This window comes from Neophocaena asiaeorientalis, unplaced genomic scaffold (assembly GCF_003031525.2).
Source record: "Neophocaena asiaeorientalis asiaeorientalis breed wild unplaced genomic scaffold, Neophocaena_asiaeorientalis_V1.1 scaffold294, whole genome shotgun sequence".
Classification (NCBI taxonomy): domain Eukaryota; kingdom Metazoa; phylum Chordata; class Mammalia; order Artiodactyla; family Phocoenidae; genus Neophocaena; species Neophocaena asiaeorientalis.
Genome location: NW_020173945.1, coordinates 2,297,143 through 2,311,741, shown reverse-complemented (window position 1 = coordinate 2,311,741; position 14,599 = coordinate 2,297,143). Strand labels below are relative to the sequence as shown.

At 47.5% G+C, this 14,599-nt stretch overlaps 1 protein-coding gene across 1 annotated transcript in view; it reads left to right on the top strand.

Moving 5' to 3' along the window:
* The first annotated feature begins 1,836 nt into the window (after window positions 1–1,836).
* Window positions 1,837–14,599, top strand: part of ASB18 (ankyrin repeat and SOCS box containing 18) — a 63,841-nt gene continuing 51,078 nt past the window's right edge. The window contains exon 1 of the mRNA XM_024752782.1: window positions 1,837–2,041. Within this exon, the coding sequence (XP_024608550.1) occupies window positions 1,837–2,041 (205 nt within the window). The remainder of the gene's footprint in view (window positions 2,042–14,599) is intronic.

The window sequence follows — 14,599 nt, the reverse complement described above, 5'->3', positions numbered from 1 at the left end:
AGGAGCTGAGAGGAGAGGGGTGTGTTATTCAGGGTTCTCCAGAGAAACAGAACCAAGAGGATTGTGTGCATGTATAGATATTCTTAAAATAAAGGTATACATGATTTATTTCAAGAAATCAACTCACGCAATTGTCGCAACCAGCAAGTCCAAAACCTGCATGTAGGCCAGCAGGCTGGAGACCCAGGAAGAATTGCAGTTCTAATTCAAAGGCCGTCTGCTGGCAGTATTCCATCTTGCTTGGGGGACATCAGTCTTTGTTCTATGAAGGCCTTCAACTGATTGGATGAGGCCCACCCGCATTATGGAGGGTCATCGGCTTTCCTCAAAGTCCACCAAATTAAACATCATCATCTCATTAAAAAAAAACAAAAAAGAACCAAAAAGAACTTCACAGGAGCATCCAGTATATGTTTGACCAGGTATCCGGGCAGTGTGGCCCAGCCAGATTCACACATAAAATTAACCATCACACAGGGAGACAAGACAAAGTAAGAAAGGGAAGAGGTAGCAAGACTGGGACACAAGGTGAAGAGGGCTCTATCAAAGCTATGTGATATATGTACATATATATGTATAACTGAATCACCTTGCTGTACACCAGAATATAACACAACACTATAAATCAACTATACTTCAATTTAAAACTTATTTTTAATTTTTCAAATTTTAAACTTTAAAAAAATAAATCTATGTGAGGAAAGAGGAGAGATGTCATTGAAGGGCACAAACTTGCAACCAGCAGGTAAGTAAGTCCGGGAGATCTAATGCACAGCATAGTGTCTATAGACAACAATATTGTATTATGAACGTCAAACTTTCTAAGACATGAAGAAAACTTAATTATCCCCACCACAAAAAAGGAAGTCATAGTTCTGCAACATGATAGAGGTGTTAGCTAACAATGGCAATCATGTTACCATATATAAATGCATCAAATCAACATGATGTACACCTCAAACCTACATGTATATGTTATATGTTCAATGTATTTCAATTTTAATATATCCAAAAATTAATTTTTAAGCTAAAATGGCATAGCCTGGGCCCCTCAGGTCATTACAGCATACAGGCGTCGCTGGAGCAGCTGTGTTTTGTGCCCAGGTTCAGGTAGGGAGATACAGGACCGCTAGAGACAGAGGTTATGGGGAAAAAGTCCACTACCCCGCAGGAATGCATAGAAACGAACATGAGTGCTTTGCACTTCCACGGGGCACGGAATTGAGTGCTTTAAGCCAAAGTTAGCAGCCTTAAGAAGTACAGAGGCTGCTGCTAATACTTCGGTTACTTTCTGGGTTCACTTATGTGATGCTTTTGTCTTCTCGAGACCAAAGATTTCCCTGCATTCTCAATTTCAAGGCATGTCCAATTTACAGTCAACCAGACTCTCTTTTTAGATGAAGTGAAGGAATACGTGGTGTAGAACGTTACAGTATGTTCCTTTCAACAGAAAAAAGGTTGCAAGCCCAGGCTCGGGAAAAGGATTTTAAGGTTTCAGGACAGAGTCTCACTTTGATAAAAGAAGATGTTGATCGGCAGTACCGACAAGAGATTTTTTTTAAAAAACGCTGTCCCCTCGGCTTCTCCCACTCACAGACAGGTCTACTGCCCCCCTCTCTAGAATGATCCTTAAGTGAGGCCTTGGGGAGATTAATTCCCATCTCCCTCTGAGGAACGGGGTGGGGAGGACTGCTGGCGCGTGGCCGTTCCCAGGGCTGTAACTGGAGCCACGTTTCTTCTATTTATAGACATGCCCGCAGCCCTCTCCGCCCAGCTGCTGACTTTGGACTCAGTTGGGAAGCAGAGCAGTTTGGTCAACACACAAACGACATCACAATGTCCATCTCTGATTGCCTTCCCGATTACCCGGTCAAGTCGGATTTCGTAAATAGATTGAAGTCAGCCCTGGAAGCCAGGGATGAGGCGACAGTGAGGGATTTGATCTGTACTGAAGTTCGGCACGTGGACGCCGTAATAGAACTGGCCAACGACGACTGGATGAAGGACCCCTCGGCCCAGCTGCCCCCCGGGGTCCTCCTAGGTAACTGCGATGAATCCGCTGCTTCCCCATCGTGTGCACAGGGTTGGGGTGGGGAACATTCGGGGGTGGAAGGGCAAATGGTTGAAAAAGGCGAATGATACGTGGCCAGCTGTATGATTCTTATTTATATACATACGCACATGCTGCATATACTGTATATATACATGTACCTAGTATATATCTGTATATATATACATAGTATATGTCATAGTATATATATATACACACATTTACTGTATTTACTATACAGTACATAGTAAATATATATATACTATGTAAATATATACACAGTAAATATGTATATATATACTATGATATATAGATCTATACTATGATATATACTATGTGTCTATATATATACACATACACACACATATATATACACACAGTATGTTACATAGGCAACAATTAAAGTACAATACAAAAAATTTAAAAAGAGAAAAATTAAACCGTGGCACCACCGTCCCGACCCAGCACCTCTTTTCATTTCTCCACTTTTCTCCAAGCTAGTCTATTTGCATGTGTAAATTTCCTCTACTTATAACCATGTGGTAGATAATAAGTTTGTGTTCTGTTCTGTTGAGTTAATACACCTAAAGTACTTTCCATGTTGCTACATGTCTTCTTAATTTCAATCACCTGTTGAGGTGATTAATGACAAAATACTTAAACCAAATGCCTACAAGAGGGGGCTATGTGTTTACATTTTTACTATCAGTAATGCTATAATTAGTGTCTATATTAGCATTCATATGCTTTTTTCTTATTCAGGGTTCTGTCCTTAGGATCAATTCTTAGGAGCTGTATTACTGGGACAAAGATAACAAATTTTCCAAATTGTTTTCTGAAATGATTTCTATTCCTCCTGATAGTGAGTGTGTGTCACATCACACCCTGAACATTGTGGGTGGTTAATATTCATATTTAAATCTCCAATTTAGTAAGTGCACCCTGGTCATTCTCCACTGCCTGCTCGTCCATCCTTTTATGTTTGTTTTCTAACATCTTTATTGGAATATAATTGCTTTACAATGGTGTGTTAGTTTCTGCTGTATAACAAGGTGAATCAGCTATACGTATACACATATCCCCCTATCCCTTCCCTCTTGTGTCTCCCTCCCACCCTCCCTATCCCACCCCTCTAGGTGGTCACAAAGCACCGAGCTGACCTCCCTGTGCTATGCAGCTGCTTCCCACTAGCTATCTGTTTTACATTTGGTAGTGTATATATGTCCATGCCACTCTCTCACTTCGTCCCAGCTTCCCCTTCCCCCCAACCTTTCTTTACTGCTCAGAACCAAGTCTTATCTGTAGGGTTTGGGTTTTCTTTGTAGACCTTTTTACATGTGGGCCCTTGTCTAGTCAGGTCCTTGGGCAATATCTCCTCATTTCTTTATACCTTTTTGGTCATTTTGTAAGTCTCCTTCACATAACATGTGTATAATCCCGTTGTCATATTTGCTGAAAATGATATCCCTGACCGCAGCTTAACTGTTCACTGCATCGTGCTAATTCTAGCTTGTCAGATGTGCCCTCCACAACGTGACTCCTAAGGAATGTTCAGGGCTCCCCTCCCCCCACCAGACAGACTCCTTCCCAACACGTGTGGGTGCATGCACACACGAGTACCACTGCACACACAAGGCACAAACACACACATGCACAAACACATGCTCACACATCCAGGAAGGACCCCAAGAGGGAACGTGCCTGGGACGTTGGTGCTGGCGAGTGGAGCTTTAATATGATGAAGGGACAGATCAGAGACTGGAACTTCTAAGGGGGTGACCATCCCTCTATTCCCCTGTGATGTGGGTGCACTCCCACTGTCTCCCACTGGTGGTGTAAACAAGTTGCAGAAGGCTTTAGGGAGAAACCGGCTCCTGTTCCTTCTTTTCCTTGGTTTTCCTAATATCTGGGGCACCGATCGGGGTGAAGCCCCAGGAGGCGTGAGCCCAGAAAGCACCACACCTCTCTTCAGACCTTAGCTCTGCCCGGATGGGCAGGGGTCCTCACCGAGACAGCACCTGGTACACGCAACAATCCAGGAGCCTGCCCTGGGGCGCGGAGGGGACTTTGAAATCCTAAACTGTGCTTTGGCCAGGAGTGTTGAGCTCTACATTTTGCATGTGCACTCCAGACCCACCCTGCCCCCTGCCCAGTGCCTGCCCATGAGGTGCTCTTAGAGCCACATCATCCTGGCCCATGCTCTCTGACCCCCATTGGGTGTAGCTAACGCAAGGTGCTGCAAGGAGCGGGGAGGGGAGGGTATTTGCTCTGGGGACCCCTCCCTACCAGATCATCGCTGCGATTTGGCTTCACCATTGGGCTGAAGGCTTAGCTCCTGGGTGGCACCACCCACCTCCTTCCTTGCCCCTTCAGACACAGGGAGGGGGGCTCCCACGGTGGCCCTGGGAACCCCAGCTGGCTTCCCTGGTCCTGCCCGCCTTTGCTATGCCCTGGAGTTGCGCCGTCTGCTTTCTGCTAGGATTCTGACTGGAGCAAGTGCCCGCTCATCACAGCCCCTTTTACAAGCCCATCCCAGCAGGCTGGGGATTTGTGTATTTGGAGCCCCGAGTTAAAATATCATTTCTTGTCCTTTAACAACAGCCTTAATCTGTTCTTTAGATTCATTTATTAAATAGCGTAAGTGTTTTCACAGTAGGACACGTCATCAGTGCTACACATTAATATAAATTACAGGTAACATCTTACTATTTTAAATGAGCTATGTGAAAAGCTAATGATGTGATAATATTTTTCTCTCAGTATTAATAACATATTTTTATTAATCCAAGATAAAAATCTAGTCTTTCCAACAAAAACTAAAATAAAATATCGTTTCTTTTCACATTACTAATTGCCCTGCACCATCTCTACTGTCCCCACCACTTTACTAAACACTTGAAACCAATGAAATCTGTGTTAAGAGTGTCCCGTTCCCTCCCACGAAGAACCTGTATGTTCTAAATCATATCGTATCTACTTCTCCCTGCCGAACGGCGCAACTCAGAAGGACGAGAACAGGTCGATGCTGCTGACATGTTGTCAGGACTTGGGCTTGTTCTGGGTTGTTTCTGCTTCGGGATGATGGTAACTGAATGATTAAGCCTGTGACCTCAGGGCACATACTGTTGCCAATCATTTTATTGTGGGGGAAGCAGGCTGGGCTTGAAACCGGGGTAGAGAGGCAGCACGTTCACACCTGCATTGGGGGGCCGCCTCTCTGGCTAACATGTGAGAGTAGGATTTGAAGGAAACAAGAAAGGTTAGGAAACAAGATCTAGTTAGGAGGTGATTGAAGGCAGTCACCCAGGTGAGAGATGACAGGGTCTAAACCAAGAGAGTGGGGTACACACAGAGATAAAGGCGAGAAATGACAAAGCTGAGAAATGCTGGGAAGGGGGTGGGGGTGAGTAGAGGGTAGTGCCACCGATCCAGACAGAAATCAGGGGGCTCTGTGACTGTGACAAAGTTTGAGCCTTTGCTGTGAGCCTGGCAGTAACGAGGGGAGACTAGAAACAGGAATAACACACAGGACCGCCTCCCAGGAGTTCAGAGTCCACCCTGTGTCATCACAGGTAGGCTATCAGGTGCCTCAAGTAGCCTTGGAGTGAGGCGCTCCAGAGGGAAGCTTGGGCTCTGCCACCAACGAGCTGTGTGACCTCAGGGAAGTCACTTTCCCTCTCTGAGCCAGTGCCTTTACTTATTAACTAGTTCATGAGATTCCATTAGTGATTCCCAAGCAGAGGTCCCTGAGCAAAGCTCCAAGGGGGAGGTCCCCGGAGAACCACGCTGTCAGAGAATACGCAAGGACAGGTTAAAGGCTGGCTATGGCTTCACCACCACCAGGGGGAGGGGTGGTTTGCAGATGCGCTTTGGGCAACGCTGGCTCAGATCATTGTTGAGGCTCCTTCCATCTCCAGGCTTCTCTGAGGCCGTGATCCCAAAGTCTCACTGTCTCAGCCTAAAATGGAGCGAGGTCTCCTTTTTCCTGAGTATGGGAGTGAATGGGCTCGTTCTCGGGGGGTAATTGTGAGTCATGGGGGAACAGCCCTGAGAGAAGCAAGAGCTGTTTGCATTCAGACACACACGTGAGGTCTTTAGAATGTGTGAAGAGGGGTCAGAACGTGTAGCAGCACCTTGAAGGGCAGCCCACATTGGGAATGGATACTGGAATTTCAGTCCTCCTGAGGAGGAAGGTGAAGATGAAAGGATGATGATGACCAAGAAGACCCGGCCGGGCCCGGTGAGGGGCAGGGGCTGCAGGTGCCCACCCCGGCCAGGAGAAGGCAGGGCCGAAGGGCAGGCTGAGAAGGCTTTTCGGGGAAAGGGGAGGAAAAGTTGGCCATCCCAAGGACCACGCTTGCTCAAAGAACTCTGGGTATTGTTCACAAGATGACAATTTGCAAAAATAAGAAGAAAAGTGGGCTTCCCTGGTGGCGCGGTGGTTGGGAGTCCGCCTGCCGATGCAGGGGACGCGGGTTCGTGTCCCGGTCTGGGAAGATCCCACATGCCGCGGAACAGCTGGGCCCGTGAGCCATGGCCGCTGAGCCTGCGCGTCCGGAGCCTGTGCTCCGCAACGGGAGAGGCCACAACGGTGAGAGGCCCGCGTACCGCAAAAAAAAAAAAAAAAAAAAGAGAAGTAACAATTCTTTCTGCTTGTCAACATAAATATACAAGGACCTTGCTTCTCTCAGTGAGATCTCCATGCTTGTGTGCGAGCTTATTACTCCCACCAAATAGAGCAGAAAAAATAATAATTATTTATTTATCTGCAGCCATGTCACATCACAATAAAAGCATAGGGAAAAGAGGTACCAGCCAAAAAAATGGCAGGAACGACTTGTTCTGGAGAACCCCTCAGGTATACATGGGTCCCCTTAAGGAGGGCAGAGGGCAAAGGAACTTAAAAATTCAGCCCCAGCAGAGAGTGGGTCAAAGTACGGAATGTACCCTCCCTGCCTGGCCACGAGGCAGAAGAGTGGTCCTCAATCAGGATTCCCCTAAAGACGCAACATACCTGCGCCCTTGTGAAGCCACCTGCTCTGCTGCAAAGATGTACTTCGGATGCCCTGTGGGATGCTGGGAAGGGCGTGGAGGTCTCTAACAGATGGTCAGCCCTCTCCCTGCTAGTCAGACTGAGACTGGCCCGCTGTGAGGGACCAGGGAAGGAGGCCTGGGACTGGGGCACAGCAATCTCTCTCATTCTCTCCCTGTGTGTGTGTGTGTGTGTGTGTGTGTGTGTGTGTCCTGCCTGGCCACGAGGCAGAAGAGTGGTCCTCAATCAGGATTCCCCTAAAGACGCAACATACCTGCGCCCTTGTGAAGCCACCTGCTCTGCTGCAAAGATGTACTTCGGATGCCCTGTGGGATGCTGGGAAGGGCGTGGAGGTCTCTAACAGATGGTCAGCCCTCTCCCTGCTAGTCAGACTGAGACTGGCCCGCTGTGAGGGACCAGGGAAGGAGGCCTGGGACTGGGGCACAGCAATCTCTCTCATTCTCTCCCTGTGTGTGTGTGTGTGTGTGTGTGTGTGTGTGTGTGTATAATGAGAGGAACAGAGCTGACGTCCCAGCTCATCCACAATCTGCTCCCCCATCTTTCCCACCTACCCCCTCCCATCAAGAACCTTCCTGCCAGAACGACACCCAAATCCCAGGGCTTGTCAGGACCTCCCCTGCCTCCTCGGTTCACCTAGGCCATGCCCTCCTTCCAGACCCCACACAAGAGGGCCTCCCTGCACACCCGACCCACAGACCCACCACTTCCCTCCACAAGAGTACAAAGTCCTCAGTCTCCATTCGCGGAGCACAGGCTCCGGACGCGCAGGCCCAGTGGCCATGGCTCACGGGCCCAGCCTCTCCGCGGCATGCGGGATCCTCCCGGACCGGGGCATGAACCCGCGCCCCCGGCATCGGCAGGCGGACTCCCAACCACTGCGCCACCAGGGAAGCCCCCTCGCTGGGCTAATTTTTATACCCACTGAATATTTCATTCTCAAATACTGCCTCGTCGAGGTCAAGACCCTTGCCTGGTATCCGGAGCCTGGCTCAGGGTCTTAGCCCTGATAAGTAAGTGTTCAAACTCCGGGTGCCCTGGCTTGCATGGGTTGGCCAAGCTATCTTGCTAACATTCACCCGGGTGGACACAGACGGCGTTTCCACAGACATGATTGGAATGAGTCTTTCTGCAAAGAAAGACTCGATTCTACTTTCTGCTAAAGGCAAGTCTCTACCGTTGAATATTAGCAACAACGGCATTACTCGTCCTCGCCCCTTTGCAGCACCTTGATCAGCTCACTAACCAGCGAGCACACAGCAAGAGAGAAAGCGTGGGGGGGGAGGGGTGGTGAGACCCCGCTTGCCCCCCAAATGCATCAACTGTACAATTTGGTGACTGGCGTAATCAAACTACTTAAGAAACAACTGATTACTAATTGCTATTATTAAGGATGTCTGCGTTCCATGATTTTGCTGCTGATATCTTATGTACAAGTCAAGATGCTACTTGAATTCTTGATTGAAATAGAAAACTAGAGGCATTATGGTGTGTTTGGGGTAATGGTATTTAAGCATCTGGAGGCAAGTTCAAGAAATACTAATTGGGTTTTTATTAAGAGATCTCACCCAGCAGCAAGTGTAGGTGGGGAACGAGTGTGGGTGAACGTGGGATGGACATAGACCCAGTGGGTCCGTTGGCAGAATTTAACTGTTCATTTAACCAGCTTGACGCTGAGCGCGCTGTGCCGTCCAAGGTACATCTACTCCCTTTGTCCCTGTGTGCGGAGGGGAACATCGCCCACGGAAAACCCAACAGCTGAATGTCAGTTAGGTAAGCACAAGCCCTGCCTTGGAGGACTCACATTTGAACCAATGACAAGTGTGTGTACGTTGCTGGTATAATGGATACAGCAAGAGATTAATGGTGAGGTGACCCTGGCTCTCCCACGGACTGAGTGGTCTTGAACCTTGAACCTGTGTGGCCAGTCCATCTCTCTGAACCCTAATTTCCTCATTTAAAAATATGGGATCAGTGGGGTCATCTCTCAGGGTGTTTCCAAAAGGGACGAACTAGGGTTCTAAGAACAATGACTTGTATTTATGGAGATTAACAAAACCCCATTGCCTTCACAACACCTTCAGGTGTCGTGCACCCTGGCAGAGGCCTGTGTAGACTGGGCCCCAACTTCAAAGGAATGGCTGGCTCCAGGCCAGATGGGCAGGAAAGGTATCGCCTGGTGGGAGGCTGGTTTACGAGCTCGAATCACCGAAGACCGGCAGCCTTGCACAGGGCCAGCCTTGTTCTGATTGTTAGGAGACTAAGTCCACAGACCAGAGCTTGTTAGCACTGGAGCCAACCGCAAGTGGGGGCAAAGATGGAGGAATCACATGCAGTGAGCACTTCTCTTAGGTATGCGTTTCCCAAGGACTATTGTCTTTCCCACTTTCCCGGCTGAGAAAAATGAGGCTCAGAGAGGGTGAGTTCCACACCTCAGATGCCACAGCCGGAGGAGGTGGAAATCCAGAGCTCTTCCTGGCACTCCTTAATGCCTGTAATTGTCCTATGGCTGCATTTTACAGATGGGGACACCAAGGCTCACATGTGTTCCCTTACTGGGCAACAGCCAGGTAGGAACAGCACACAAACCGGGTATGTTTTCTGAGTTGTAATCAAGGGTTCTTGACACATACCCACCCAGAGATGTGTGGCAGGAAGATCCATGAAAAACGTCCCCACTGAGGCTGTGACAACCATTCGACTTTACATCAGACACACACACACACACACACACACACACACACACGCACACAACATCAATAGCATGGAGTCCATCGCTTCAAATCATTCAAATAAGAGTATTAAGAAAAAACATGGATGAATGAACGGGGCGCTCGGCTGCAGAATAAAAACAAAAATGGGAAGCAGGAGGTCAGTGATGACAGAGAAGGATGGAGAGGCAAGAGCTCTGCCGTCTCGGCTGCAGCCCTGATCAGAGTGTGTGGGGGCAGGGACACCCTGCTCGAAGCAAAATGAAATTAAACCTTTCTAAGTACTTATAAATCAGCACCTAATGACACCATCCCACCACCAGCCGGAGCATTGCTCTTATTACTTTGATTCACAAGCCAGGAAAAGATCCGGAATTATGCACAAATTATTGTCCCATCTTCTTAATTAACGCTGATTGCAAAATTCTTGCTAAAGTCCTTGCTAACAGACTCAATTATGCACTGCCTGAATTGATTCATCCAGATCAAGTGGAGTTTATTAGAAATACACTTTCCTACAATAACATCAGATTATCTTTGAATATAGTTAAATTATTTAGGAATAAAATGGCTCCAGCAGCAGCCCTTGTTTTAGCTTCAGAAAAAATATCTCCCACCACCTAGAACGAAGATATTCCTTTGCTTTCTGCCAGACACACACCCTAGGCTCTATTTTCCCAGGAGCAGGTTGAATTGCTGTGCTGAGATGAGATATATGCCTTTGAGCTAATGGTCCAGCTTCAAAGTATATAGGCAGGAAGAAATATCCGACAGGGTCAAGTCTCAGCTCCCCCCAGTATGAACCGTCACTGCCTGTGGAACACAGTGAAATTGCAATTAGGCTAAATCAGGATATTTTCAGAATCAAAATTGAGAAACAGGCTAATAAAGACATAATGTATGCTGATGACATACTTCTATTAGCATCACTCCCCAGCACACTGGAGAGTTTCGAAAGAACAAAAAGAAACGAGGATAAGAGGGAAGAGGCTTTTCTACCTTTTTCCAGGATGATGGTGGTTCCTGCGATGGTGCACTCTGCTGAGGATAAACATTCCAAAGAAACGAATTGGAAATGGCAAATGCACTACCTATAGCCTGGTACCAAATACCAAATTCAACAGCTGGATATTGAACAGGGTCTGGGCTTGTCCTAATCACCACATCCTGGCACATAGTAGGTGTGTAATAAATATTAACAGACCAAAAAACATATGGAGGATACAAAATCTCCTGGGTTGGCCCTGGAAAGATGAACGTGTTCTTGACAGGCTGGGATGGAAAGGAAGTTATTCCAAACTGAGGGAGCAAAGGGAGCAGATGTGGAGCACACAGTCTGCACTCAGGGAAGTAGGAGCTGGCTGGAAATAGGGTGTGTTAGTCAGGGGAGAGGGAGGAATATCTGGGCAAGCACTTTGAGACTGCATTGTATTGTGGAGGCCACAAATCCTAGACATAGGCATTTACACTTAAATGCAAAGGCAGTGAGAAGCCACTCAGCAATGGAATGAGATCATCTAATTTGGAAAAAAATGAAAAACTCCTACATATGTAGGAAGGATAGAGGTGGAGAGACTGGTGCCGGGAGTCATGGCTAGCTGCACACACCCACTCCCCCTCCTCCTTTACCAATAAAGTCCCTATGACAACACCATGTGCCCAGCTGGAGAAAAAACAACATTTCCCCACCTCCCCTGAAGCCGGGGCTGGCCTTGTTCAAGTCAATAATGGACTGAACAGCAGATCAAAGATGACGGGAGAAAGAGTCAGTGAATTTGAAAACAGATCAATAAAGAGTATCCAGTCTGAAGAACAGAAAGTAAAACGATTGAAAATAAAATGAACAGGGACTGTGGGACAATATAGAAGGTCTGACACATTCAACCAAAGACAATTGAAAATAAAATGAACAGGGACTGTGGGACAATATAGAAGTTCTGACACATTCAACAAAAGTCCAAGAAAGAGGATGGAGCAGAAAAAATATTTAAAGAAATAATTACCAAACATTTCCCATATTGGATGAAAGATATAAACTTACAGATTCAAGAAGTTTAGCAAACCCAAAGCAGGATAGGCATCACAGGAGACAAATGTGTGCCTGGTATCTGGATGCTCTGTTGGCTGCTGTCCAGTCAAACTTGCCTTGAAAATAAAGAGCACGTTTCATTGCAGTGAAGGGAGGGAAAAAAGTATGCAGAGAAAAAGACGCAATAACAGCTTCTTATTTGGGGGTGCATGTAACTCTCCTTTTCACAAGCCTGCAGTCGTTCCCTACTGCCTACAGCAAAGGTCGGCCAAGTATGACCCTAGGGCCGTCTACCTGTTTTTATAAATAAAGTTTTACTGGAACACGGCCCTGCTCATTCATTTACACAGTGTCCATAGCTGCTGTCATACTACAATGGCAGAGCTGAGTAGTCGGCACAAAGACCATATAACGTACAAAACCTAAGATATCCATCTGGCACTTTACAAAAAGGCTTGGCAACCCCTGTCCAACAATGTACAGTTGCAATTTTATAGCAGGAGTCCAAGAGTCCAAAAGATGTGCTGTGAACTAACCCACCCCACCATCTCTCCCACATCCTTCACCCACCCTGTACTCCTGGGACTCTGATCGATAAAGACACTACTCATAGCTCAGTGGGGAGTAGGGGTTGCTCTGCAAAGTGTTTGCCATGAAAATTGACAGTGAACATTTAGAAACGTTGACAGCAATTTGACAATTAATATAACACCCACGTGTGTGATTACTGGACTTGTAATTATGCCCTTTTTCCATTTTATTCTTTCTTGTAATTAATTTTAATTGTATTTTGAAAGATAATCACTCTGTGACAAACTGGGACCAAAAAAAAAAAAAAAAAAAAATCCTTGGTCCTTCACCTGATGTGGTTGAGAAACCCTGGTCCGAACCAGGCATCAGTGACACCCCCAGGCCCTCTCTCCCCTCTTGGCCTTGGGGCAGGCCATCTCTGATCTCCTGTCTTCACGTGCTCTGACAACATGCCCACCTGTCCTTCCAGGTGGCCCAGGGGTTCACAGTTGGGTGCTGTTTGCCTTGCAGGGTATTTGCTGGGAATCCACACCTTCGAGGGGGAGGGGAGAAAGAGGGATTGGCCGGTGACCCAGGCCCTGCCATGCCTCGGCCAGCCCCAGGGGGAGCTTTGGAGCTGATCCACGTATCACGGTTTTCCCACATGGGGTCACAGTGGCAGGACCCGTCTACCAGTACCCATCAGTCACTGGATCTGCCACGTCGAGAAGCGTATTCTGGAGCGAGACGCCTCTCTACCCAGCAGGAGCACACAGCGGGGGCAACAAGTCCTCCCTAACAGTGGGGTCTGGGCAGCACACCTCTGTGTCCACCAAAGGTCTTGGCCCTGCCGTGCACCTTGGCTCTGATCCCTCAGACCTACTCTGCGGCTTGCATCTTCCCCAGATCCCCACTCTGCTCTCCCGAGAACCCACCTTCCAGACTGCACCCTGGGCCCCACCAACACAGCCCTGAGGCCAGGGACACCTGTCTGCCTCTTGCTCAGCCCAGCAATAATGGGACACTCATCCCCCACCACAGGCCAAGAGGAGGAGACAGACATCCTCAGGGGTCATGAGCCATCTTTTCCTTCAGTTCCCTCTGTGCTTAGCTCAGATGCCACCTTCGGAGAAAGCCTGTCCTACCCCTACTTCCTGTCACTCTGATACCTCACCTGATGCGTTCTCATCTTCACACCTGTGCCCCTATCTATCAGTGATCTCACTCCACTTGTCAGCTAACAGCTGCCTTGCCTGTGTCTCCCACAAAGTGTAACCCTCCTTAAAGGCAAGGACTTCTGCTCTGAATCTCCATAGGCCTCTAGTACCTGAAAAACGCCCCTTATGTGTACACTCAGTACAGAATAATTCCAAATGGTACAGAAATTTACCCTTCCACCTGCAAACTCTGAAAATATCAGTTCCACTAAACACTTCCAAAACTTGATTTTTTAAAAACCTTTCACAACTGGATAGGCAAAAAAGATGTCTTCTTTTAACTTGCGTTTCTAATTAGTAAAAATGGACGTTGTGTATATGTTTAGTGGTCATTTCTATTTCTTATCATGCCCTTTTCCTATTTTTCTGTTGAAAATTCAAAGTTCGCATTCTTTGCAAACCGAAACATAAGGACAATGAACTTTAAACGCATCAGACACCACTGGGCTCGCTTTGGTCTGTGCACCCTTGCAAAGTAACCAAAGGACTCCACCAGAAGCAACCCCCCTCCTCAACTACAGGGCCAGTAAACTTCTCATTTCTCGAAGGGAAGTAAAGGATGATAGGGAATAACCATCGGACCGAACCAACTTCAGGAGAGAAGTATTTTGCTCCCCGTGTGAGATTCATAAAAAACAATCAGTCTGAACGAGCAATTTGTCTCAAGAGGCAGGAGCTGCAATTTTATCATGTAATTAAATCCCCATGACAGTTGTAAAGAAACTTCGTCACCTTTATCAGGGAGAACTTCAATGAGATGCTTTCCAGCTCCATCACCAGAGTCCATAAGTGTCCTTCCAGGGCTGTTTACTCGTGGCTGTGCCTGCCGAGGTCCGGGCTGCCCCACCTCCCGCTCAGCCACAGATGTGGGCAGTGCTCAAGGGCACCTTTGCTTCTGAGCTCCCGGAAAAGCCCTCCTGGGCCCTGATGAAAGCAGCACTTGACCTTTGGATGAGATGGCATTCGTAATGAGAAGTGACCATGCTGCTTTGCAGGAGCTGCACCAGGCTGGGTAGCGCTGTCGGGAAAATA